Here is a 26,762-nt window from a genome sequence, read left to right on the forward strand (position 1 = left end):
GACGTGCACTTATCAATAATTCACATATATTTTAACTTGACTTTTGAGAATAACAGACAGGGTATTATATATTAGGTAATTTGGGGATTCATTGGTTCTGTTTTTCTCATTTGCAATTTGCAAAGCCCAAAGTTGCTGTTAAAATTGCCGATTTTGTTATACTTTCTTTGCTTCTTTATCCAAGAGTTCTATAATATTGTTAATTTATATTTGTACCTTCTTTCTCTGATACTTCAGCATTTTACTTAGCAGTAATGAGAATAGTCAGACTTAATTTTTTAGTTACATAGCTTTTGTTGTTGGATCAGAAAAAGGGATCATCATTTTAAAAAAATTTTTATTAACCATAAGATACTTGCAATATGATTGGGAAACCTAAAATTAATTAAAATTTTACACATAAAGTAAAATGTAATTGTTCACCAGAAGCTTAAATGTCAAGGAATATTAGTTTTTCAAGCAAGCCAATGGGAAATATATTTAGTGATAAAGAACAAATATAGTTGGACATTTTCTGATCATTATTACATGGAAAACTTGGAAAACATGTAAAAGGGTAGGGAAAAAATTCCATTGAGTGTTATAACCCAGAGATACTCTTTGTAAACATTTAGTATGTTTCCCCTTAGCCTTTTCTCTAATTACAGACATAATTTTAGACATAACCTTAATGAAGTTGATTATTACAGTTTAACAAATAAGAAAGGGAAATTTATGAGCGATTTGACATACTGCATAGAGACAGAAATATGTGCCAGCTGAACTCAGACACCAAAGGGAGAAACAGTACAGTAAACAAAAACAGTGAAAACAAATGATGACACAGAAAGCATATGGTGACAGGTCTAGAAGGAACTTAGTTTCCTGGCAGATAGTAACAACTTGTAGTCCCTAAGGGCATTGCAGCTCAGAATAACACTTGATATTTTAGTGATGAAGATAATGAATTATCAAGAAAATAATGTAGACTTAACCTGAATGGGACTCCTGAAAGGTAATACCAAAAGTTCTCTCCTTCTGCCTTTCTGTAATGGCTCCTTGTTTTTTATGGAATGTGGGTTGTTATGGTGATGAGAGGGTATCTAACAGGGAGGGGATTGTAGATCTCATAATGTGGGGAAAGGACCATTGTCAGCTTCATGAAAAGTTTCAGATTACTCCTTTGAGCTGGACTTGGTATTTCACTGTGCCTTTATGTCAGCACGCAGCAATGAGGTTAGTAAATCTTTCAAAGATTGTACAAACAAGTCTAATCTCAGTCTTTGTCTCTCCTGGAAAGGACAACCAAAACAGATGGACAGCAGTGTAAGAGACTGAAAGGGGATTTAGTGGTTTCGATGAGGATGAAGAGACACAGTAAGAGCTGGAGAGAAAGGTTGTAGTTGCTTACGTTGCTGTGTGCTTGATTAGATGTTGGATCAATCTGTGAGATGAATGGCCAGAAATATCTGTAATACTCTTCAATAGCTTAAATTTGGAGTAGTTCAGAATGATGCAATAGAAGTAGGTTGCTAGAAGTAGTGGGAAGCAAAGGTTGTAGGAATTGAAGAAGTCACAAAACCACAGTAGTTGGCTATTGTTAAGAGGGGGTGGGAGATTCGAGTAGAACTAATAGCATTTATTTCTGGTCATATCAGTCATCAAACAAATATTTTTTGAGCATCTGTCATACACTACATGTACCGTACCACTTATTGGGGAGAAAACAGGATACAGAATGGATCTGTCACGGAATGTCCATTCTGGAGCACAATATAAAATATCAGTAAATAAAAACTTTCTCTGCAGCCCCTCTCAATTATGTCTGTGTTCAGTGAAGGAAACAAAACAGGGCTTTTGTCTAATTAGATATTGCATGGTGTATGTGGTTAGGTGGTCAGACTGTGTTGATATTTCCATTTATCTCATCGTCTTTAATTTTTTTAACATAGACTAATTTGGACTATATTTCACCTTTTTTTCCTTCTCAGAACTTGTTGATTTTATCTTAATCTCTGCCATCATTGTACCCTGTTGGTGTAAAATTCAGTGTCTTGGCTATTTCTTGGCAGCTAGAAACTAGGCGGATCGTTTTGAGGTCTCTGGCCTCACTCTGAAGTTACTGGCTGCTCGGATGATTTATTGTGGTGGAGTTCTCCACACCCTCTAGATCCTGATCTGGCTCTTTTTTTTTTTTTTTAAATCTCTGTATCTTTGTTTTGTTTTCTTTTCTTTTCTTTTAACTGTGGTAAAATACACATTAAAAATATACCATAACTATTTTAAAGGTATAGTTCAGTGGTATTAAGTACGTTCACACTGTTTCGCTACCATCTGTCCCCAGAACTCTTCTTCTTGCAAAACTGAACTCTGTACCTTATCAGCCTTAAAAATAAAATATATAGTTAACAGCAAAATGATGTTCTTCAGGAATAGCAGAGAAATTGCAGTGCAGGACATGCAGACTACAGCAAACCATAGACAAGTTCCCAAAACAAAGAAGAGGACCATTCTTAAAAGAGGGGAGTCGGGAAGAGATGGTTTTTGAGCAAAGTCCATTGGAGGAAAGAGAGTTGAGGGTTATGGATGCTTCTGATTAGGCTAGTTGTGGTAGCTTCTCATTAGCTATACTAAACAGAAAAAAAATTTTCCTTCCTCCAGCTGGGGTATATAAAATAAGCTTCCTTCCAGTTGGGAAATGTGATTCCTGCTAGAATCTGCAAGGGACAGCAAACAGTAGTGCATGAGAGTTCCCCTTCTTCAGGGCTTCCAGACTATTTTAAATCAGGTTTCTTGTATTCATTTCACAACCTTTTAAAACAATTAACTCCCCAGTCTCCCTTCCCTCAGCTTATCTTTATATTTGAAGTGTTCTTTTTCAGCAGAAAAGTGGTTTTAATTTCATAAGCAGTTTAGCCATTTCTTTTTTAACTGATGAGATCTCACTTGTGTTTGTGAAATTTAAAAAGGCACTAGGAGGCAGGTATTTGTGGATTCTGTGCCGACAAAATGAATAAGAACATGAAATTGAAGCCAGCTTACCTGAGTTCAGTTACTAGCTCCTCCATTTACTGCCTGTGTGACCTTGCAAGTTATTTAACATCTCTATGCCTCAGTTTCACCATCTAAAAAAATGGAAATAATAATGCTACCTATTTTAGCATTTTTTTGAGGATCAAATAGTTAACACATGTCCCTTGAGAAATTTACAGTTAAATTATAGAGTAAGACATGTTGGAAAATTAACAAGTACTACAGTGTTAGGGATACCAAACAGATGATAGAGAATAAATGCAATAGAATTGATAGGAGACAACACTGAAATTCTGGTATCTAGGAAAGGGTTCACAGAGAGCAATCAAGAAAACTACAGACTCCTAACCCCACATCTCTTATCAGCATCTGAAGTTACATTCTCTACCTTCTCATTTCATCAGTCCGTACTTCTTTTTCATCTAGATCAAAGACAGACTTTTCTGCTCCTGTCTAAATCCTGTGCCCCAGCTGGAGTCCTGACTGTCCTCTCCTTTTGCCTGCTCAAGGACATTACTCTAGCTCTCTCTCCCCTACATCATCAGTTTCTTACTCTGATGGATCATGCTCATTAGTATATCAGCATGTTGTAATTGCTCCCACTAAAAACAGCAACAGATTTTTTAAGCTGCTTGACTTTTCTATTGTCAGTTACCACCCTACATATTCCCTTCTACAGGAAAACTTTCCAAAATTGTGAGAAAATTTATCTCTCTAATTTTCCTCCCCACTTTCTCTCTTAAATCTACTCCACTCAGGCTTTGCCTCTATGATTATGCTAAAACTTCTCTCAAGGTCCCTGTGACTTCCAAATTGCTAAATCCAATGGTCAGTCCTTAGTCTTCATCTTATTGAACCTATCAGCGACACTTAACAAAATCGATCCATTCTCCCTGGTATACTTAACCAAACTTCCAGACTCCACACTCTTTAAGTTTTCTTCCTGCCTTATTATTTGTCCTTTCCTATCTTTCTGGAACTGCAGACCACTATTCTCTAACTGCCTACTCAACATTTCCACTTATAGACTTACCAAACTTACATGTGCAAAACCTAAAACTCCAGATCTTCTCCCTACTTTGCTAAAGTAACTTGTTCTAACCTATAGCTTTCCCTTTCACTGTTGGTGAAATACCATCACTCCAAAACTTTTTCACACTTCTCCAGTGGAATTACCAGCTAATCTTGTTCTACCTTTAAAGGTACGCAGAATGTGGGCAACTTCTCACTACCTCCACTGCTGCCGCCATGGTCCAGGCCACCACCATCTCTTGCCTAGATTTCTACAATGACTTCCTAAATGATCTCCCCATTTTTGGCTTTGCCCTACAATCTATCCTCAACTCAGCAGCCAGAGTAACCCTGTTAAATGTAAGGGTATATCAGGACTTCTCAATCTTGGCACCATAAACAGTGTAAGCCAATAATATTTTGTTTTGGGGGGGTTGTCCTCTGTGTTGTAGGGCATTTAGCGCCATCCCTGACCTCTACTCACTAAATAGTTAGTACCTCCAACTCCAGGTGTGACAACCAAAACTGACTCCAAGCATGCTCAGTCGCTTCAGTTGTGTCTGACTCTTTGTGACCCCATGGACTGTAGCCCACTAGGCTCCTCTGTCCATGGGGATTCTCCAGGCAGGAATACTGAAAGTGGGTTGCCATGCCCTTCTCCAGGGGATCGTCCTGACCCAGGGATTGAACTTGTGTCTCTTAGGTCTCCTGCGTTGGCAGGCAGCTTCTTTACCACTAGTGCCACCTGGGAAGCCCTAAAAATGACTCCAGATACTGCCAAATGTCCTTTACAACCAGGGTCCCCAACCTCCAGGATCTAATGCCTGATGATCTGAGGTGGAGCTAATGTAATAATAATAGAAATAAAGTGCACAATAAATATAATATGCTTGAATCATTCCAAAACCATCCTTACCCTAAGTCCATAGAAAAATTGTCTTCATAAAACCAGTCCTCCTAAAAGTTGAAGACTATTGCTCTAAGGAGTAAAATCACCCCTTGATGAGAACCACTTGTTTCTGTGATAGTCCTCCACTTCACTGAGTACATGTAAGTCCTTAATAGCCTATACAGGACAACCTGCCTGACTTGGCCATCATCTCTACCATTTTGTGTCTATTGATCTCATCTGCTTCTGTCTTTTTTCCTCCTTTACACTGATCCAGTCACACTGGCTTCCTCCTAGCCATTCCTACTTTAAAGGCTTTGTTCTGACTGTTCCCTCTTCCCAGAACAGTCTTTCAGATTTTTCCCTGGCTAATTCCTTCAATTCCTTCACATCTCTGCTCAAATTTCACTTTGCCAGTAAGGCCTATCCTGATCATTCTTTTATACTACAACTGTTCCCCTTTTACGGTACTTCTGATCCGCCTTACCTGGTGTGTTGTTTTTTTTCCATAGTGTTTATCACCTTGCAGCATGCTAAATAATTGACTTTTGCTGTCATGTTTGTCTGCCCCTGTGAGTGTGTGTGCCCACACGAACATGTCACAGCTTTTTTCTCTGCTGAATTACCACTATCTTTTTGTTCAAAAACAAATTTTTTTTTTTAATGAATGGAGGTGGTTAGTGCTAGATTTGGAAGGATAGATGGGACTTTCATAGATTTAGACTGGGGGAAAGTAAAATGAAGAGGGAAGATGGCATAAGCCAAAGTACAAGATAAAGAAATATGCAGGTAAGTATGAAGATAGGTGTTTTAGTATACCAGCCTGACTGGAATGAAGGGTTCAGAATTTGGTGTGGAAGAAAGATCACAGCTATAATGAGAGGTTGAAACCAGATGGAATGCTAGGTTGAAGAGTATGTACCATGCAATCCTATCAGCAGTGGGGGTCATTTAACATTTGTGAGTCAGACAGTTGATAAAGGTGAAAGTGGTATGTTAATGGCAGACACTGTGATTTGGCTCACTTAAAATCCATTTCAGACTTCCTCTCAGGTCCCTTCCTGTAGGTTAGAGGCTGAAAAATGGTAAACAAATTCCAGTTTATCTTCAGCTAGTGTTCCAGATAGGACGTTCTTTCCACCAGTCATAGGCAGTTGTCCAGGCTTGAATCCAGAACTGGGTTAAATAGGGAGACATGGCATATGAGGTCTCCATTGTGCTGGAAACAAATGTTGTAGTCTCTACCTAGGTTATCAAGACAGTGATTCATTTGCTCTTCTGGTTCTGTCTTATCTCACGAATCGTCTCACACTTCAGCAGAGAAAGTTAGTTTAATAGCCTATTTAATAGCAACTATATTCTTTCTAAAGCAGTAATTTATTTGTAAGTTAGGCTTATCTGTATCCAAGTAACTGTGTTTTCTAACATCCCTACCAAGCACGTATGTTTATAACTAAATTTGCTATTTGTTTAGGTGTAGTAAAACTTATTCTTCCATAGTAAAATGTGAAAATATTAGGATTTGCCTTTAAGTTACTGCTTTACATTTTAATCATTTTCTGTTATTAAATGTTTGTTATACTTCAGTAGTAATTATTTGTCTGAAAGATAAAGAACTCTTCTCATAGAAGGATTTCTAATTTTAAGGTAAAATCTTGTATCTTTTTAGTCCTTCCTATATGTTCTTGTTGTTCCAGTGAGGTTCAAAGGGAGTAAATCTGTCATTTTTAAAAATATTTTTCCACAGTGTGACCCCTGTGTAGAAATACGTGATTTCTAAGACTTAGAGCCGCAGATGTTTTCCTTAACTGGGAGTTAATATATGAGGTGTTTGCCTCCCTTGACAGGATCTTCAACTATCAAAATTGTTCTGGTCATGGTCCTAAGAGTTTTATGCCTAAATTCAATATACAGTTGATCTGAGGAGTTTGGGTCCAGTTTTTTTCCCCATTGCTATTTCACAGTTTCTGTTCTTTCCATATCTTATTTTTCCCCTACCCCACAAAAAAAAAAATTCCTGACCCTGTTACATTGAAACCAGAAGGTCCCTTGAGACATTTGGTCCCATTGCTACATTTTTACTGTATCACTAAATGCATGTCACACCTAAGATAAATACCTAATATCGTAACTCACTGTGGATATTATTATTTAGCTAATCTTGTCAGTGTTTTAAGATTTATATTGCATTGTATAACAAAAACAACTTCATGCTGTTCAGTGCTAATTCACATGTATGTAATGTATTTAATAAAACCTTTTCATGTTGATTCTGTAAAATTTCTTAATTAACTTCTAATCGGTGTAATAATTCTTCCTCTCACATATCTGGAAAAAACTGCTTACGTCCTATGGAAGAAACATTTAATCTGTTGTTCATTTTATAGGTTATTGAAGACAATGGTGTTCGAAGAGTTGTTGTGGTTCCTCAGGCACCAGAGTTTCACCCTGGTGGTCACACAGTCATCCATCGCTCTCCACACCCTCCTCTGCCCGGTTTCATTCCAGTCCCAGCCATGATACCCCCTCCACCACGCCACATGTACTCACCAGTAACCGGAGCTGGAGACATGGCAACACAGTATATGCCACAGTATCAGTCTTCACAAGTGTATGGAGATGTAGGTAAGACATCTAGAAAGTATTCTTGTTTTGTGGGGTTGGCTGTTCTTTGCTTGGATATAATAGGTGCTATTATCACATTATATAAAAGAAAAAAATGGTAACTATCACAATAATTTTCTGTCACTCAAATGCTGTGTTAAGGGAATTCTAGTCAGTACTCTGTAATGACCTATGTGGGAAAAGAACCTAAAAAAGAGTGGATACATGTATATGTGTAACCCATTCACTTTGCTATACATCAGAAACTAACACAACATTGTAAATCAACTATGCTCCAGTAAAAATTAACTTTAAAAAACATGTTAAATATTTCATTTTCATGCCCACCCTTCAAGGCAGGTGAGTAAACAGAAAATCAGGAAGGGAAAGTAACCCACATCAAGCAGCAACATTCATTGGGGACACATTCAAACAAGAGGTCTACTTGTCTGTTCTGCTGCTCTCTGAGGAAATTTTTTAGCCAGGAATGATCATGCTACTGTTAAATTCTGAAGCCTCTGATGCCACTAACTAACATTGCTAGGTTCTGTAAGAAACTGGGGAAAGAAAACAAAACATAATCTCTACCCTCAGGGAGTTAATATAAATTGTTGAGAAGAATAGACAGCTACATATACACAAGATAATCATCTTACTCTTTCCTGTGGCTTTAAATACCATCCATAGACTGACAGTTTTTTTTTTAATTTGTATCTTCAGTCAAAAACCTCTCCTCTGAGTCCCAGACTTTTATTTCTGTCTGTGGTTTGGTTTTTTTTTTTTTTTTTTTTGACTGTGCTGCATTCCCAAGCCAGGGATTAAATCCAGGCCATGGTATTAAAAGCCTGGACTCTGGAATCCTAACCACTAGGCCACCAGTCTACTCTCCTAACTGCCTTCTTGATAACTCCACTTAAGTGTCTCATACATCTCAGTTATAGTATTTTAAAACATAATTATTGAACTTGATTTTCTGTGTCATCTTCATCTCCATGGATGGTACCACTGTCCACTCAGTTTGCACAAGTGAAAACCAGATGACCAAATTTGATTCCTCCTCTTTGAACCCCCACATCAGTGGGTATCTACTGTCAGAAGATTCCCAGATGTGACGACTTTTCTCCACTGCTGCTCAGACTTTGTCCACCATCACCTCTTGTCAGGACACCTGCAGCAGCAGCCTTCCAGTTGGTTCTCTGCTGTCATTCCTGCCCGCAACCATCCACACTCAGCCAGAGGAGTCATTTAAAATACACATCAGACCATTCTTCTAGTTCATAGAGTTCAGTGACTTTCCGCTGCATTTAGAATAAAATCCTAAACCTTTCCCCTTGACCAGAATCTCTCAACCTCAACACTTTGATCTTGGGAGGAGGAAGAGTCTTTACTGTGGAGGGCGGAACTGGCTCTAGGGTGTTAGAAGGAGCCCCGCCCCCTACCTGCCAGCCGCCAGCAGCAGGCAGCTCCGCCCCTCCCCCTCCAGCTCAGCTAGGACAACTCAGCATCTCTGCACGCTGCCAGGCAACCCCTGGGGGCCACTGCCCTGGGCAAGATCCTGCTCTGGCCTCTGCCTGGTCTTACTTGTTCCCACCTTCGGTTTTTCAGAGCCAAGCTCTTTCTTACCTCAATGCCTCTACACATGGTGTTCTCTCTCCCAGAAGTGCTCTTCCCCCCTTTGCATGCAAGCTGCTGCTGCTTTGGGTTTTTTGTTTGTTTGTTTTAGATTTTAAGCTTTCAGAGATCTTCCCATAACCTTTCCTTGTCAATCTCTGAAACCTGTTTCTTTCACAGAACTGAACACAACTTGATTTTTGTGTGTGTGTATTTAGAAGTCTTTTTCCCTTATTTAACTGTAATTGCCTGAAGAACTGAATCTGTTTTTTTCATTGCTGTTTTCCTCGCACTTAATCAGTACTTGTCATTCAAGCTTAGTAAATTTGTAGAAGAAATAACTCTAAATACAGATTTTAAATTATGCAACACAGCCTGCAAGTAGTAGATATACTACATATTATGTCATATATTACATTTTTTTCAGACTTACTTCTATTGCTATTGAAATAAGCAATAATAGCTATTGCTGTTTCTATTTCTATTGAAATAAGTCTATTTCAGACTTATTTCAGACTTAATTCTGTAGGTCTGAGTGTGGTTTGGTTTTCTGCATTTCTGACAAATTCCCAGGTAAGTCTTGTGCAGTAGCCCAATGAACATACTTTTGATAGCAAGAGTTTACACTACAAATCAGTCTCTTTCATTTTTTTTACTCCTAATTAGGACCTAGTTTTTTAAAATGTGAGAAAATTATAAGAAAAATCTTAACTACTACAGTATACTACTATTGTACATTGTTAAAAGCCATTGTTATTCAGAGATGTTTGAAGTTGAAAGAGATGCTAAAATTAATGGCTACAAAAGAATACAAGAACTCTACACAGCTCAGTTCAGGTCTTATTCCCCTCCTGTGACAGTCATAGCTTAGGACCAAGCTGTTTCTATGGAGATTAATACTTGAGAAAAGAGGAAGGAAACAAATATCTGTAAGCTTATAATTATAATCAGGTCATAAAGCTTGGTTCTCTTTAGTTAGTGGAGACACAGAAATAGCTTTGTGTTGTGCAGGATTTTTCTTTGAATTATAAGTTTTATATAATATAATGATAATTTATTTCCTACTCTTTTCTCATGCCATAAATGTGTTTGAAGAAAGCAACCTTTTCTAAATGATTTTTACTTTATTTCTCCTTAGATGCTCACTCTTCACATGGAAGGTCCAACTTTAGAGATGAAAGATCTAGTAAAACATATGAACGTTTGCAGAAAAAATTAAAGGATCGCCAAGGAACACAGAAAGATAAGATGAGCAGTCCACCATCATCACCCCAGAAATGCCCTTCTCCTATCAGTGAACATAATGGGCTTACAAAAGGGCAGAATGCTAGTGGTACAAACACAGGATCAGTGAAGAACAAGTCAGGAAAGGGAAAAGGTGGTGTACAAATTGATACAGAAATAGAAGGTAACTATTTAAAATATATTCATCATTTAACCTACTAAGAGTATAGTCTGACCTTTCAGTCATTTCATCATGCTTCACATAAACTGTAGATTGGTAGCATAGCACTGTCTAAATGTGAGGGGTAAGTTTTAGAACCTGAATTGTTACTAGGGTATTTCTTTTTACATTTTGGGAAAGCTCAATCAATACTTACACCTATATCATAAATTTTACTAACCACGAAAAATTTGTTTGATAGGAAAACTCAAAGTTCATTCAGATTCCTTTCTTCTTTCTGAACCTAAATAAGGCTAAACTGGTTTTTAATCAGAACTCTTATTCTTTCCAGCTTCTTCTTATACAAGTCCCTGATAGCAACTAGTTATGTAGTTCACCAATCCATTTATATACTCTATAAATATTATAGTTAGGATATAGTCTTCTCCTTTTCTTTGTTCAAAAGTTCTTTTCTGTTTCCCTTAGATCCTTCCTCTAACCTGTGACTTCCACCATATGAACTCTGAGCACTACTTCCTTTTCTTTAAAATTTCTATTTCCCATCCATTTAGTGCTTTAACAGCCTCTTGGCTTGTAATATAAACATTTATTAAAATGTTCTCCCATATTTTTGAGACCTTCTGATCATTCTTTTCAGCATTGGTGTTTCAGAGGAGTTAAGCTAAAGTTTCAGATACTTCAGTGGTGGTTTTAAGTTATGATCTAGTCAATTATATTCCTATTTTGGGAACCACAATTAAGGCATATATGAAACAAATGCTTAGTTAACTTGTCATTAAGAGGTATGAGATTGGCAAATAAGGATTTTTAAGAGAGAGAGTACTCTATTTTTTTAAAGGGATATATGTAGTAGTACTATAAGTAGTTATTATGGTTAAAAGGGAAATAGAAACTGAGGCAAAAGAACTCTATAAAAAGCCACAAACTGCTGAATATGAACTAAGGAGTAGAAACTAGAAAATAAAATTCTCAAATTCCAACCTCTTGTTACATGTTTTAGAAGACATATTGTGAAGGGAGCAGTATATTGCATTTAAGTTGTTTTTTTTTTTAATTGCCCCCCCAAAAAATTTTTTTTTTTTTTTTTTTTTTTTTTAAGAAAAAGATGAAGAAACTAAAGCTTTTGAAGCACTTCTTTCCAACATTGTCAAACCAGTGGTAAGTATCACATGTATTTTCTTGACATTTACATTTAGTATATTCACATAGGATTTTGGTAGGTTCAGGGCTTACTTAAAATTTATATGTAAGGAATGTGAGATCAGTAATAATAGATCAGTACAGATCTGACATAGGAGAGCGAGGCTGTTAATCAGTGTGGCAGGATACTCAACCAGCAATTCATTTTTTAAACAAGGTTTTAGTATATGCTCAATGACATTCAAAATCACTGGACTGGGCAAAGATCTAATGACGAGTGTAGGTACAACTGATTATCATTTAAAGAAAAAAATTTGTTATTTCCATGTAAAGTACATCCAATTAACTCCAGTTGCAAAAAGAGTTAAAATCAAACCATAGAAGAAAGTTAGTATTTCCCAATGCTATTTGTGTGCAGATGTAATAGAAGAAATCAGAAAAATGTATGACAGCAAAACTGGCTCCATAAAATTTTCTGTGTATTTTGCATGCGTGCATGCTAAGTCACTTCAGTCGTGTACAACTCTGTGACCCTGTGGCTATAGCCCACCAGGCTTCTCTGTCCGTGGGATTCTCCAGGCAAGAATACTGGAGTGGGTTGCCATGCCCTCCTCCAGGGGATCTTCCTGGCCCACGGGCCGAACCTGCATCCCTGCATTGGCAGGCGGGTTCTTTACCACTAGCGCCATCTGAAAAGCTTCTGTGTGTTTTAAAATAGCCTAAATAAAGGCTATCATTCTGATAGGAAAAATATTTCCATCAGATAAAAGATTAATACTAAGTAAAATGCTCATACAAACTGAATTTTTAGACCCATTAAGACCCCAAAGAGTTCTTCACTAGTAATCAAAAGAAATACAAACTTTTCTGAAATGGTGAGGTCTTATTTCTCAGTTAAAAACTTACACAAGTGAAAAGAGGAGAAAGTTATGCTCTGTACAGATTGTTTAATTATGAAGGTAGTTAGATATATTTTTTTTAAATACGATTCAATTATATTTCTTTGGACAGTCCCAGTCTTTTGCTCATTTTTCTCTTAAGGTTTTGGTCTTTTTCTTATTGTTAGACATTTTCTAAAGTGAGGAAATGAATCCTTTCAAGTATGTTACAAGTGAGTTTTTTCTGCCATTCTTTCAACTGTATATGATGTTTACACTAATCGTTTTAAACAGCCAAAAAAATGGTCTTTGAACTTTGTCGAACTCATCTACCCTTTCATGGCAAATTGTATCTCATTTACAAATGGGCAGGTTTCTATTGGTGAATCATTTTATGTAAATAACTACAGATAAATTTTATTTAATCTTGAAACCATATTAGATTTTGTGCTGTTTGTTGTGCACATTACAGTTGTTTCATAGAGCTTTTAAATATTATGTTTTTGCAGGCCTCAGACATCCAGGCAAGGACAGTAGTTCTTACCTGGTCACCACCTTCCAGCCTCATAAATGGTGAAACAGATGAGACTACTGTACCAGAGCTCTATGGTTATGAAATTCTGCTCTCAAGCACTGGAAAAGATGGGAAATACAAAAGTGTATTTGCGTAGGTATTTGTTTTGTTTTACTCCTTCCCGTTATGTAAGTTAATGGTTTATCATAAAGAGCTTAATACTAATTCTGTGCTGTTTTCCCTCTTCATGCTTTTATTTTGAATCTATAAGTTGACCATTGATACTGATTTCAATGTAAATAGTCCATATGCCAGCTGGTTCACATTTCTGTCTACAACTCCCTTGGAATAACTCACTTTCATTGGCCACATTCAGCGTTTTTGTTTTTTTTTTCAATAGGCTCCCTAATAGATATTTCACTATCCACATATTCCTGAGACATAAATATAAATTGTAGTATGTAGTATGTAGAAGCCAGGACCAGAAACGGAGAATTCTTACATTGTGAACTCATGCACTGTTGCTCTTCTAGCGAGTTGGATTTCATTCTTACATATACAACCTCTTGTGCTATTGTGAAATGAATTTAGTACCATTGTTCCTCATTTGTGTATTGAAAATGCCATAGTTCTCTTTTCTTGGTTCAAAACTGTATTATACCCCAACAAACAGAAAGTGTCAGTGGCTAAAATTGTGACTTTGTGATTGACAGCTGTAAAATAAATTATTTTTCTGTTCTTGTTCATATAGAAATTGTTTATTCTGGTGAAAAAGAGTAAAATCAATTACTGTTATGTAACTTTACCAGGAAGATTGTAAAGCAGGACGTGGTTAGCCATTTGAATGATCGTTATTAACACAAAACACTGGATAAATCAACCTTCTTGGTGTATTTTTAAGAAAAAATAGCTAGTGTGGGGAAGAAGGGAAAGTGAAACTGCTTCAGTGACTGTCATCTAGTAACAAGGTCTCCTCCTGTTTGTTGGAGACTCCCTTGTGTGTATTGTATTTCATTTTCTTAAAAGAGCAAACCTACCTATGGGGTAAATAGAGAGTAAAGGACCATCAAAGTAAAGGCTTCTTTTTTGTGTTAGTGGCTGTTCTAGTTTGATATGACTGCTTCCTAAGGGAAAGAGTTTATCTCCATTTGCAGCCTGACCAGAGAGCACAGGAGGGACATTAGTCAGCCTCAGTCACCTCGTTATCCTGTGCCAATTAAAGCCTCTTTCTGAGGCTGCTGCTACAACTGCCCTGATTCAGTAAGGTGTCCTTCCATCAGTGAGACCTGTTTCCTTTCTCATACTATTCACTGGCTTTGATTTGAGAAATAGGATACCTGGAAGGAAAGTAGGAGGGGGGTGGGAGGAAGAAATCCATTAAGTGGAGAGGAGAGAAACTTGACTGAAGGAAATGGAACAAAAAACAGTGATTTAAAAGAAAAGGAAGAGAAAACAGGCTAACTTGTTGGCTACATGCCTAAATAATAGCGGTAGCAAATAATTATTTAAGAAAATATGTGCTATTATATTTGAAAATGTAATAGTGGCTACAAAAAATGCTTTACCTTAAATTGTGATTCACTTTTTAGAAACCTACTCATTAAATTGTAACATTTTAAATAAAGTTTCACATTATATTTTAAATAAAATCCAATAGTGGCAGACTCCTTGTAAAAATTTGATAGTTTTGATTTCAGTTTTGATTTCATGTGTTACTTAGCATTTTAACTATATGCCAGTAACTGAAAATGGTTCCATTTCTTCAGTTAAACTAAATATCTACCCTAAGTACACACATACACATACAAAGTCTTATATATACAGTTCATTTACTTAGCACATGTGTTATGCAGGTACATACCTAAGTGTGGCATATATCCTAAATATGCAAATTGCTTATTGATACAGTCTGAATGTGGTTACTGTTGGGAAAGTTAGAAGCAGTATAATTGCATAAAATACCACAAACTGTAGTATACATAACACACATTCTCTAAAAAATGCTATATTTATCAAATAATGATATGTTACCTTTTTTCCCCCCAGAGGAGAAGAAACCAGTGTCACTTTAAATGATCTCAAACCAGCTACAGATTACCACGCAAAGTAAGGAATTTCCTGTATGCTACTTTTATGTGATATATTGTAGCATAGGGTTTGTTTTTAATGATTTCCTTAAAAGTCTAGAATATAGTTTCAGTATTAATTTTGGATTAAAAACATGGAGTTTGTGGATTTTGATTTTTCTTTTACTATAATTATCAACACATTTCCCAAAAAGACATTTAACTTAAATGTTATATTGAAGGGTAAATGGCCTGGTTTGTAGGACCTAGGGATTAGAATGAATACACATCACCGACTCAATGGACATGAGTTTGTGTAAACTCTGAGAGTTAGTGATGGACAGGGAGGCCTGGCGTGCTGCAGTCCATGGTGTCACAAAGAGTCGGACACGACTGAGCGACTGAACTGAACTGAATTGACAGATAATATGTACACTATATCTGTAATACCTGATTTAGCACTGGAAGACTGTGCCAGCTTTTGAAATTTTTACAAAGCAAAATCATAAATAATAATTGCCACTTAATGTATATTTATTCCATCCTATTTTGTAAGAGTTTGGAATATTAAAACTTAGAATTTCATAACACTTAGTTGGGACAGCTTAGATACTACTGTTTTACTCTGCACAGTTCTTCTATTATGATTTCACAAAATTATTTTTTAGACTATAGGGCCTCCCCAGCTGGGACTCATATAACAGTTTATTCAGTCACCTATTTTTAAAAAGAACACTTGTACTTGAGATTATCCTATTAAACTATTAAACTGTCTTCAATTATACTCTCTGTGGATGAACCCTAAGTATTATCCAGCCTAATATTTTTCAAACTGTGGATTGTAACCACCATTGAATCATGAAATTAATTTTGTGGGTTATAGTCAGAATTTTTTTAATTAAATATAATCAAATGGAATAGAAAATATCAGTATATTATCCAATTAAGGATATTGTTTCAGAATACTACTTTTGTTGTGTGTGTTCATGTATGTGTGTGTGTGAGGTATATGTGCGCATATGTATAAATACATATTGCAGAGACAGTCATAGTTTAAAACGTATTTCTTACTTTGAGCAGTTAGAAAAATATGAAAGCCACTGTTTTATTCTATTTTTCTTTTTTTTTAAGCGTTACCCTTTACTTCTGATATGCGTATTTCTCGATAGAACATTTAGAGGGCACTTCACTGACTTGCACATACTTAAAGGTGATGCTATAGAATGGTAGGACAGTGATTCTGCAGGATAAAACTATTTATTTTATCACCACAGAGTCCAGGCAGAATACAATTCTATAAAGGGAACTCCTTCCGAAGCTGAAACCTTTACCACCTTGAGCTGTGAACCTGACATACCTAACCCACCAAGGATAGCCAATCGGACCAAAAATTCACTTACTTTGCAGTGGAAGGTAAGACTATAGAGTGTTTCCAACTGGACATTTGTTTCCTTTTTTTTTTCCCTGTACTATTAAACTTCATTTGTTTTCAGAGACAAAAAGAGGTTTAAGCTAACTTGCTCTTGCTCTTCACGGTATATTAAATAGGCATTGTTCCTTGTATCCTAAAATAACACTCTTATCAGTTTTTCTTACATAACACAATATAAATGTAACATAAATATAACAGGAACATTGTTACAAATAAATTATATGTTATATATAACATACATATAACAGAAACATAAAACTAAACAGAAACAGAAAAATATAACATTTATGTAACATAAATATAACAAAAGATTGGCTTAAATTAGCAGTCCTTTGCTGAATGTGTGATGACACTGCAATGTGTTCTCAGGCTGCTTTCTATATTTTGTAGTAATACCTTTATATCCTGAATTTTATCCTAAAATGAGATTCATAATAACTTAACCCAAATACTAATATGATGCCATAAAGGAGTAATAAAGTTATTTCTAATAGAATGCATGCTGTGTCATTTCAGTCATGTCTCTTTGCAACCCCATGAACTGTCTATGGGATTCTCCAGACAAGAATACTGGAGTGGTTTGCCATGCCCTCCTCCAGGGGATCTAACCAACCCAGGGATCAAATCCACGTCTCTTACATCTCCTGCATCAAAAGGCAGTTTCTTTATATTTTTTTTAGTGTATAATTATTTGGACCCAATATTACACAAGAAGATGTAATAAAGTGGATAGACACTAGATAGAATTGGATCCTAGATAAAACAGGCATTGTTGTCATCAGTGACATGATTTTCTGAAATCGTAACACAGTCTTGGTAAATTTCTGAATAAAATTAAGTACAGTCTTTCCCAAATTGCATAGTAGTTGCATTTAGGGGAATACACTGTTAAAATTATACCACTGATAACCTTGGAAAATGGAATCAGGTTCTAGGCTATAATAATTATAAACAGATATTCATCTATATGGATATCCAGGAATACGTTCAAAAGTCCTGGAGGAAGAAACCAACACAATATTGTAAAGCAATTATCCTCCAATTAATTAAAGAAATTGCCAAAAAGAGGATGTAAAAAAACAGAAAAAAAATTTAAATAATCATAGGCTCTCAAAAAAAAAGTCCTGGAGAAAAAATACAATTTTTCGTGTTCTGAAATAAAGGTGAAATTCTTTAGTTCTGGAGTGACCAAATCCTGGGGGGAAATGACTAGAACTGAAATTTTCACCTCTGAAAAGTAACAGATTGATGAATTAACAGTCTTAGGCAGTCAACACGTGGAGCCTAGAAGTGGAGATCCAGATAGTATGCGCCCTTGGAGTTCCTGTCAGCACACTTGCTCTTTTACGTTTTAGTGTATTACATGGTATCACTTGCAGACTGTATTGATAAGCTGAGTTTTAATGAAAATGACAGGATCTATCCCAGAAGCTTAAAGATGATAAACTTTCTGATAAAAGATAGTTCTTGATAAAAGAGATTGTTCAGAATTCAGAAATATCTGAGTAGCCTCATGCTTTGTTTTCTTTTCTGGCAGTTAAAAGGATTATAGGATGTACATCTATGTCTGTAATCCCAGAGAACATCTATAGCATAATAGATGCCTTAGATTAGATCATCACCAATACCTTTTATGAAAGTACTAACTTGTACTCATTTTGGGTTTTGTTTTGTTTTGTTTTGTTTTTGGTGTTTGTTTTAGGCACCTAGTGACAATGGCTCTAAAATCCAAAGTTTTATTTTAGAATGGGATGAGGTAAGTACATTTGAACTTTTTAAATTAGTCTAAAATGTATGTATACCTTCAGGCACAAATGCCTTTCTGTTAAATAATTTTTTCCTCTTTAAAAACAATATGAATGATCTCATGTGGTGCTTGAGTCAGTTGATGGTGTTCTTAGAAAATGTTACTGACCAGACCTCCTGATGTTTTAGATTTTCCAACTAAACCAACCGTCAAAGCAATCACTTGGTTAATTAACTTAATGGAATATTTTCTTTCACATCAGCCTTAAAGGCAAGCATGTTTGTTTACTGTGACTGCTTTAACAAATTACCACAAACTGGGCACCTCAAAACAACACTTTTATTCTTAAAATTCTAGAAATCAGAAACCCAAAATGGCTTTCACTGGGCCAGAGTCAGGGTGGCACCTGAGCCCTGCTTACTCCAGGGACTCTAGAGGAGAACCCATTGCCTGGCCTTCTCCAGCTCCTGGAGGCTTCCTCATTACTTGGTTCATGGCCACATCAGATTGCCTTTTCTCCCCCTGCTGCCCTTATCACATGACCATCTTCAGGTCCTTCTCTGCCTCCCTTTAGAAAAGATACTTGTAATTCCACTGACAATGCACCCAGATGACCCAGCATAATCTCTCCATCTCAGGAGCCTGACTTTCACCACATTTATACAGCCTGTGCTGCCATCTGAGGTCATATTCACATGTTCCAGGGGTCAGGATCTGGGTACCTTTGGGGGCCTACCACAGCAAGCATCTTGGGCTTTACTATTTAGTACTTTGTTTTACTGTCATTTGTCATGTTCTCTTTTTGCCCTGCTGCTTCACTGCAGCAAAGAGGAGGGTCCAGAGGGAGTAGAAGAAATTCCAGCCATATATTAAAACAGTAATGAGGTGCAACCCAAGGAAGTTTTATTCCAGAAGTTCTAAGTGAATACAGAATTAGGCAATCTGTTGCAGTATCAGAGTAATTGAGAAGAAAAACTATATCATCTTGATAAATTATGACAAGTATTTGATAAAATTTATTACCAGTTTCATTTAAAACTCAAATTAGGAATAAAAGAGTAATCCCTTATTTGATAGTTTTGTATTAAGTGAAGTACTATCACTAAACAATAAAAGCATTTCTAGCCAAGCAAAAATAAGTCAAAGTTACCAGTTTTTGCCACCTTTATTTGACATTACTCAGGAAATTACAGCTAAAGAGTGTCAAAAAAAAGAGGTAGAGCTATGGTGGCTGGCCTGGGGAACAAAATTATCATTGTTTAGAGATGATATGAATTTCTATTTAGATAACTCAATAGAATAAACTATAAACATTATTAATACTAACATTAGAGTTGAACAAAGCAACCAAATTCAGACTAAAGATTTTCTATGACAGAGGTTGTTCTAACCACCCTTTACGTGTGTGTGTGTGTGTGTGTGTGTGTGTGTGTGTTTTAAGTCACTTTGACTTTTTGTGACACTATGGACTGTAGCCCACCTGCAGGGGTCCTCAGTTGAAGAGATTCTCCAGGCAAGAATACTGGAGTGGGTTGCCACGCCCTTCTCCAGGAGACCTTCCCGACCCAGGGATTGAACTCGCATCTCTTATGTCTCCTCCATTGGCATGCGGGTTCTTCACCACTAGCGCCACCTGGGAAGCCCTATCCTTTACCTCTACCACACAATAAAGAGAAATGGGTAGAAAATGAGAAATTTGTAGATGTTATATAACACTTAAATTTCTAAAACTCTTCACTTGTCCTGAACTGCAAACTTTTCTCCCTCCCATCTTAATACATATAATGGAGTTTTTCTATCTATTTATACTTTTTCAGTGTTAAATCTAATCAGTAGTAGCATCAAAGTCTTTAAGGATGTTTAGCAGCTGTCCAGGTGGTTTGAAGATGCATAGGTTAAGGAGAGCAGCCAGATACTCATGTTGAAGATCAATCTATTTCTACCATTACCAGTCCTTCCATAGAGTTGTGGGGTCCATACCCAGAAAGAGTTTCTTTTATTAAAAGCCAGAGGATTACCATCAGCTCTAAAATGGGATGTTTAGTTCAAGAAGCTATACAGAGATGCCTACTCTTTGGTTTTTTAATTTTGCATTAATTAACAATGAGTATTATGTAAAGGATGTGTTATCTCAACCTTTTCTTGAGATTCATGACGTATATGTAACAAAGATGACTTTAAATGTATACTAGCTAATATGTTGCTGTCAGGAATTAATGTGGATATCTGTTTACATTAATGTACATTGATGTATAAAAACTTTCTTTTAGGGAAAAGGAAATGGAGACTTTTGTCAGTGTTATATGGGCTTACAGAAGCAATTTAAAATTACTAAACTGTCACCAGCAATGGGTTGTAAATTTAGACTATCAGCCAAAAATGATTATGGTACAAGGTAAGATGCATTTTAATATAGATATTTTAGACTGTTCATTTGTATAAATTATTTACAGTCCAAATTAACCACTGAAAATTCTGCCTTAGTCTATTATCACTTTATTGATACGATTAACACGTTATTAACCTAGCAAAAGCTATAAGAGAAATTTAATTATGTAAATGGCAGTTTTTAAAAATAATAATTCATCGTTAGGTATCTGACCTAGTTACCATAAAGCTATTATCACATCAAAGATACATTATTGGAGTATAATTCATTATCAAATTTATCATTTTCACCAAAAATGTCATTTATCAAAACTGTGTTTTTTGGCTTTAGAAAATTAACTTTTCTTCATTCCTTCTTAAAAACCATTTGTTTCAACAGCGGTTTTAGTGAAGAAGTCTTGTATTACACCTCAGGCTGTGCCCCATCTATGCCCGCAAGTCCTGTGTTAACTAAAGCCGGGGTTACTTGGTTATCCTTACAGTGGAGTAAACCCTCAGGGACGCCATCAGACGAAGGGATTTCCTACATTTTGGAGATGGAGGAAGAAACTTCAGTAAGTGTGTGTATTTAAATAGGGCATATAGAACATTCAGTGTGACATTGATCCTGGTACAGTAGATGCTGCCACAGTAGCCAGCTCCTTCCCCAGGCCCTTTGAAGCCTTGGTTGGTCACTGTCTGGAAAGGACTGGACGTGAGGAGCAGCTCGGCCTTTTGCTCCCTCAGTATGTGGGAGGGGGGTTTGTTTTGTGTGTGTGTGTGTATGCACTCTGTGCCTGGGAACAGCACAGACCCCATGTAAGTGTATATGTTCTGGGGACAGTAGAGAGAGGGCAAGATCACCACAGCCTCAGACTAAGCAGCGCTAAAAGATAAGGAAAGAGCTGTCTGCATTCTCCAGCGGTGGGCAAACGCTGCTCCCCAGGTGCCACAGAGACTTTGAAGAGCCTCACATGAGACTCTCCAGTCACAGCGTCTCGGCTCCTGTGAGAGCACTGAGCTGAGCAAGTGATAGACTGTCGTCTGTTAGTTACCTTTAGCGCCATAGCTTTTCAGAGTTACTTTGAAGCAATATGAGTCGAAAATAGCTTGGTCCATCCTAGATATATACGCAGAAGAACTGAAAGTACATTTGTACAAAACTCTGTACCCCAGTGTTCTTAGCAGCATTAATCATAATAACCAAAAAGTGGGAATAACTGAAATGTCCGTCAACTAATGTTAATAATTGGATAAACAAAATGTAATATATCCATGTAGTAGAATATTATTCAGCCATATAAAGGATTTGAGTACTGACATATGCCACACATGAATGAGCCTTAAGAACATCATGCTAAATAAAAGAGCAAAGTCACAAAAGACCATACATTATGTGATTCCATTTATATAGGTATTGGCAAATCCATAGAGACAGAAAGTATATTAGTGTATAAGAAAAGAGAGGAAGTGACTGCCAACCAGAAAATAAAAGTACTTTGTTTATTTAGGCTTTATTCTGGAACTAGGAATTAAATGATGGTTTTGCAAGCTTATGAATATACTGCAGACCATTGAATTTTATACTTTAAAATGGGAATTTCATGGTTTGTGAATTATATCTATTTTTTTTAACTTTTAAAAATAACATTGTGAAAGTAGTGAAGCATTGTCCCTAGGGCTGGAAATAATAATGCCAAACCTAAATGACATCTCAACCTGCCAGCCCAACCAATCACTCATCTTTCACCTAAACACAGTTGTGTGTTCAGGGAGAGTTGAATATGTTAAATAGTTATAGTTTTGTTTAATTCTTGCAGCATCCGTCTGGGAAATTCCCTTAGTTCTAGGGATAAGCTTACTGATGGTGATGTTACCATTGTCTTTTATTTTCCCTCAACACAAAGACCTTCTCTTGGTTACTGTATGTACTGAGAATCAGTGGTGGTCTTCGTCCTCCTATAAATGGTCAGCAGCATTTCTTGATCTGTCTTCTCAAGATGGAAACATCAGGGAAAAGATCACAGTCAGCCAGGCATTACTCACATTGCACACAGCAGAAGATGAAGGGGACCTGAATCTTTTCACATATTTCTTATTCCCCGTATTTCTGCTGTTAGGCATCTAATGAAGATTTTTTTTCCCTTTCCAGGGATATGGTTTTAAGCCTAAATATGATGGGGAAGACCTTGCTTACACAGTGAAAAATCTCAGACGTAGTACAAAGTATAAATTTAAGGTAAGCTTTGAAAGCCCTTGAAAGATTTACTGTTCTTACTGTTCTGTTTTAAAACCAAGTACATGCCTCATTCCCATAGTTTTAAATCTTAAATATTTTGGCCTTTTCTCATGAGCTTTATTGTTTTACTCTCTTACTATGTAATAATGCTTCTCAAACTTTATGTATTTAAATTCAAAGCAGTCTTAATGCTTAACAGGACTCTGTAAAACGTGAACAAAACATCTTTTAAAATGTGGCTGTCGTTGAACATAGTCAGAATATGCTTTTTTGGCAGGTATATCAGAAAAAAGTAACGCTGTTATACTCTTTGAAGTGCTACTTAAGGTGATATCTGCCTTGTTTCTTTGCTGTATAGTTGTTCTTTCTCCCTTTGTAATAAGTATTTTGAAAATACTGTATAGACATCTTGTTCCTCATCAAAGTCTCACCCACTAGTTTTAACATCCATTGATAATTCTTGCCCTGAATCATTCAGTAACCATGATTAATGGTTGCCAAGTGGTGGTTTTTAACATTTCTTCTACATTGATTAGTTGGCATTATAATATAAGGAAAAGCTTTCTCTTCTCATTTATATTAGTATGAACTCATGGATTCCTGTTTACTGAGTGGGTTATATTTTGTTGCTGTGGTTATCAGTTATGAGGTTCAAATTATCTTAGATTTTGGGAGCCCTTGTTAAGCTGACTTCTAATTTTTTTGACATGTCCCCCACCCCATCATTCTTTGAGCCCCTCCTTTCTGGCACATGATACTACATTCTCATCATGTACTTTCTCTTCTTCAAATTTGACATTGACCATTTCTCAGAGCACCTGGGTCCTTTAAGCAGACAGTGGTGTTTAGAAGTCAGGATCTGGGTAGTAAGTGTAATTAGGTAATTAAGTAATAATTAAGTAATCCTTAATGCTATAGGATTTTGCTACTCCTAGGCCTCCTCTCAGTGGACAAAGCCAAGAACTAGACATATGTGTGTATGTTTTCTGTGTATGTGTTGACACACATAGACCCTTTACATGCAGTAACACATATTTCTACATATATATCTATTTTTAAAAGTCATGAGTTTGCACCCTATACCTCCATTTGATCTAGTGCCACAGATTAATTCTAATTTTCTCACTTTCCTTATTTCTAACACCCATCATCATCAGTGAGAAACTTTTTCCCATTTATATTCATGGTATTTTACTTACTGGATGAAACCCAGTAAGCCTTTTAGCCTTCCCTAAAGTCCTATCCAGAGCACTTGAGTTTGTGCAGGGTGAATGCTCCTGCCTCCGCCCAACCTTCATCCATCCCCCATCACACGTGCTTGTCTCACTGTCCCATCTGATGGCCTTCTGACTTAATTATTTTAGGAAAGTAGAGATACTCTTTTTGTATTCTTGCTCATTGGAGGCCTGGGAGACTCTACATATCATTCTTGCTCACTTGAAGCAATAGCAAGCTTTGAAAAGTCTCCTATGGAGACTCCTGAAATCCTGAATCTTTCCAAGCATCCATTCTAGGATATAGTCTATCTTTGACTTGGTCAGTGATATACATTGCTATTGCTTGGCAGACAGGGCCTTGAATTAGCTAATATACAATTTAATATAAGCCAGCCTTCATTTTCATGCAGAGGTTTTCCCAAAAATGTAACAGGATGCTTACTAGTTGAGAGATTCAACATTTGAATTTTCCTACCATTGTGTGTTTAAACAAATTATTCCAAATAAATAATAGAAGCCATTGTAAAGTGTTTTCACTATTAAAAAGCTTTATTACTCCTTGAGAACCTAAGAAAGAAAATTCTAGTGATATCGGGAAAGTTGTTTATGTAGTGCGTAATTATATCTGTTATGTTTTATTCTGGGCTTCCCTGCTGGCTCAGACAGTAAGGAGCATGCCTGCAATACTTACTTTGTATACTAGCTTCGTTTTCAAAACTTCTGATGGCACTGGGTCATTTTAATTTTCAAATACAGTTTTTATATTGACACAATTTACAAAGTATCTAAGGAATACATACATTTTTCCAGTTTTCCTCTTACGATGTTGGATTGCCTTTTTGCTTCAGTCACAATTATAAAACCTCACCACATGGGCTTCTCCATAGGGAAGCTACACACACCATCATTTCTGCTACACACTTTGTTAGAAGCAAGTTATTAAGGACAATTCAAAAGGAGGAGTTAACCTTTATCTTTTAAAGAGAGGAAATTCAGAGAATCTGACATTTTTTTAAATCCCTGAAGAATATTAAAAGAATAAGTGAAATCAAGCCTCGCCAAGTATCATCAGATTATATAGCTTGTTCCAGTGATGACTCTTGTTTAGTATCAAAATGTTAGACTCACTTGTATTTTCAGGACTGACTGAAAGGGGATTATACCTGAATTCTCTTCATATGTGCTGAGTTCCTTTTGAAGACAAGCAGTTCTCACATAAATCTTTGATTGACCCTGTTTGTCTCCCATCACTTTGTTCATTAAGCCAGTATCATTAAGTATCAGACATTAATTATGTCTTTGTGTTCTCATCATAGGTTATTGCTTATAACTCAGAAGGTAAAAGTAGTCCAAGTGAGGTGGTAGAGTTTACTACCTGTCCTGATAAACCTGGAGTCCCTGTAAAGCCTTCAGTTAAAGGAAAGATACATTCACATAGTTTTAAAATAACTTGGGGTAAGATATTATACATATTTGTATGTCATTACTTTTATATTTGATTTAAATTATTTGAATATTTAGATCATTTTTAAGATACTTGAGTAAATTTGTTAGCTCGGGTAAGTTCACTGAGAAATGTGAGACTCACTGAGGATCGCTTTTGGAGAGCGTTGTACTCATAGATACTAAGTTCAGGTTTGACGGAGGAAGAACTTGGGGTCAACTGTAGAACTGTGAGCAGGGGCCGCCTGTGTGAAGTGAAAGATTATTGAGCTTGTAGCTAAAGTTTTCATGGCTCATTCTGGTTTTTATGAGAAATTAAAATTACTTATTCATTTAAAACAAAAAATTATTGAGAATCTGCTTGTGTAAAAACAAAAGAGTAAATAAGATGCTGGTATTAATTTTTAAAAAGTCATTGTAGGTGATTCTTCTTTCTTTTAGAGCAATCCTGAGTTTGGTATTCTGTTTATTATGAGTTTATGTCATTTTTTGAATTGTGTATACTCTGCCTAATACCACATTTGCTTCTTTGGATAGACCCACCAAAAGACAGTGGAGGGGCAGCCATCAATAAATATGTAGTAGAGATGGCAGAAGGTTCTAATGGTAAGAATAACTGTTAAAACTGATCATTTAAACCAGTCGGTCTGCCTTTAGTCTTCATGGTTCTAAATTTTACATGATGTTTTTTCTTTCCTCTTGATTTTTTCCTTTGTTTGTAGCAGATAAGATTTTGCCTGTTATGACCCACTTTAAGTTGTAATCTCCAGATATACAGTGACTCAAATGTAAGACTGCTGTATATGTATATTATTACATTCTTATTTTTTTCCTCATTGGTTTGCATTGCTCAATTTCAGTATACCTAGACTAAAGTCTTCTGAAGGTTAGCTCACTCAGATTTATACCCAGATGTATCAGAAAAATCTTCTAAAATTTAACTTATAGTAGTTTTAGTAATTTCTTTGTCTAGTGAACTTTATTCTTGAATCACACATTTTTATCTTTATATCAAATGGCCTATTTCCTTGCAAAAAATAAAGATGTCTTTTAATCAAGACTAAACTTCCTATGGTATTGGTTCTTTCTATTCTTTGTGTGTTATAATGTTATTTCTGGGCCAGTAAGCACATTTAAAATGCTTAATTAAAAGCAAATTATAGATCTAAGTCAGAGTCTGTACAGAG

At 36.2% G+C, this 26,762-nt stretch overlaps 1 protein-coding gene across 8 annotated transcripts in view; it reads left to right on the forward strand.

Moving 5' to 3' along the window:
- The window catches only part of FNDC3A (fibronectin type III domain containing 3A), a 109,762-nt gene that overhangs the window by 65,781 nt on the left and 17,219 nt on the right, over positions 1-26,762 (forward strand). For 7 of the 8 annotated variants that reach the window (XM_020904033.2, XM_070471244.1, XM_020904032.2 and 4 more), the window contains 12 exons: positions 7,300-7,537; positions 10,266-10,535; positions 11,632-11,690; positions 13,060-13,217; positions 15,111-15,170; positions 16,405-16,543; positions 18,265-18,318; positions 20,580-20,704; positions 21,077-21,251; positions 22,829-22,915; positions 25,449-25,587; positions 26,113-26,181. In XM_020904033.2, the coding sequence (XP_020759692.2) occupies positions 7,300-7,537; positions 10,266-10,535; positions 11,632-11,690; positions 13,060-13,217; positions 15,111-15,170; positions 16,405-16,543; positions 18,265-18,318; positions 20,580-20,704; positions 21,077-21,251; positions 22,829-22,915; positions 25,449-25,587; positions 26,113-26,181 (1,573 nt within the window). Of the gene's footprint in view, positions 1-1,130; positions 1,216-7,299; positions 7,538-10,265; positions 10,536-11,631; positions 11,691-13,059; positions 13,218-15,110; positions 15,171-16,404; positions 16,544-18,264; positions 18,319-20,579; positions 20,705-21,076; positions 21,252-22,828; positions 22,916-25,448; positions 25,588-26,112; positions 26,182-26,762 lie in introns of those variants that run through there. The other variant, XM_020904039.2, reaches the window with a different exon arrangement.

The sequence above is a fragment of the Odocoileus virginianus genome, chromosome 8, assembly GCF_023699985.2.
Source record: "Odocoileus virginianus isolate 20LAN1187 ecotype Illinois chromosome 8, Ovbor_1.2, whole genome shotgun sequence".
In the NCBI taxonomy this organism is placed as follows: Eukaryota; Metazoa; Chordata; class Mammalia; order Artiodactyla; family Cervidae; genus Odocoileus; species Odocoileus virginianus.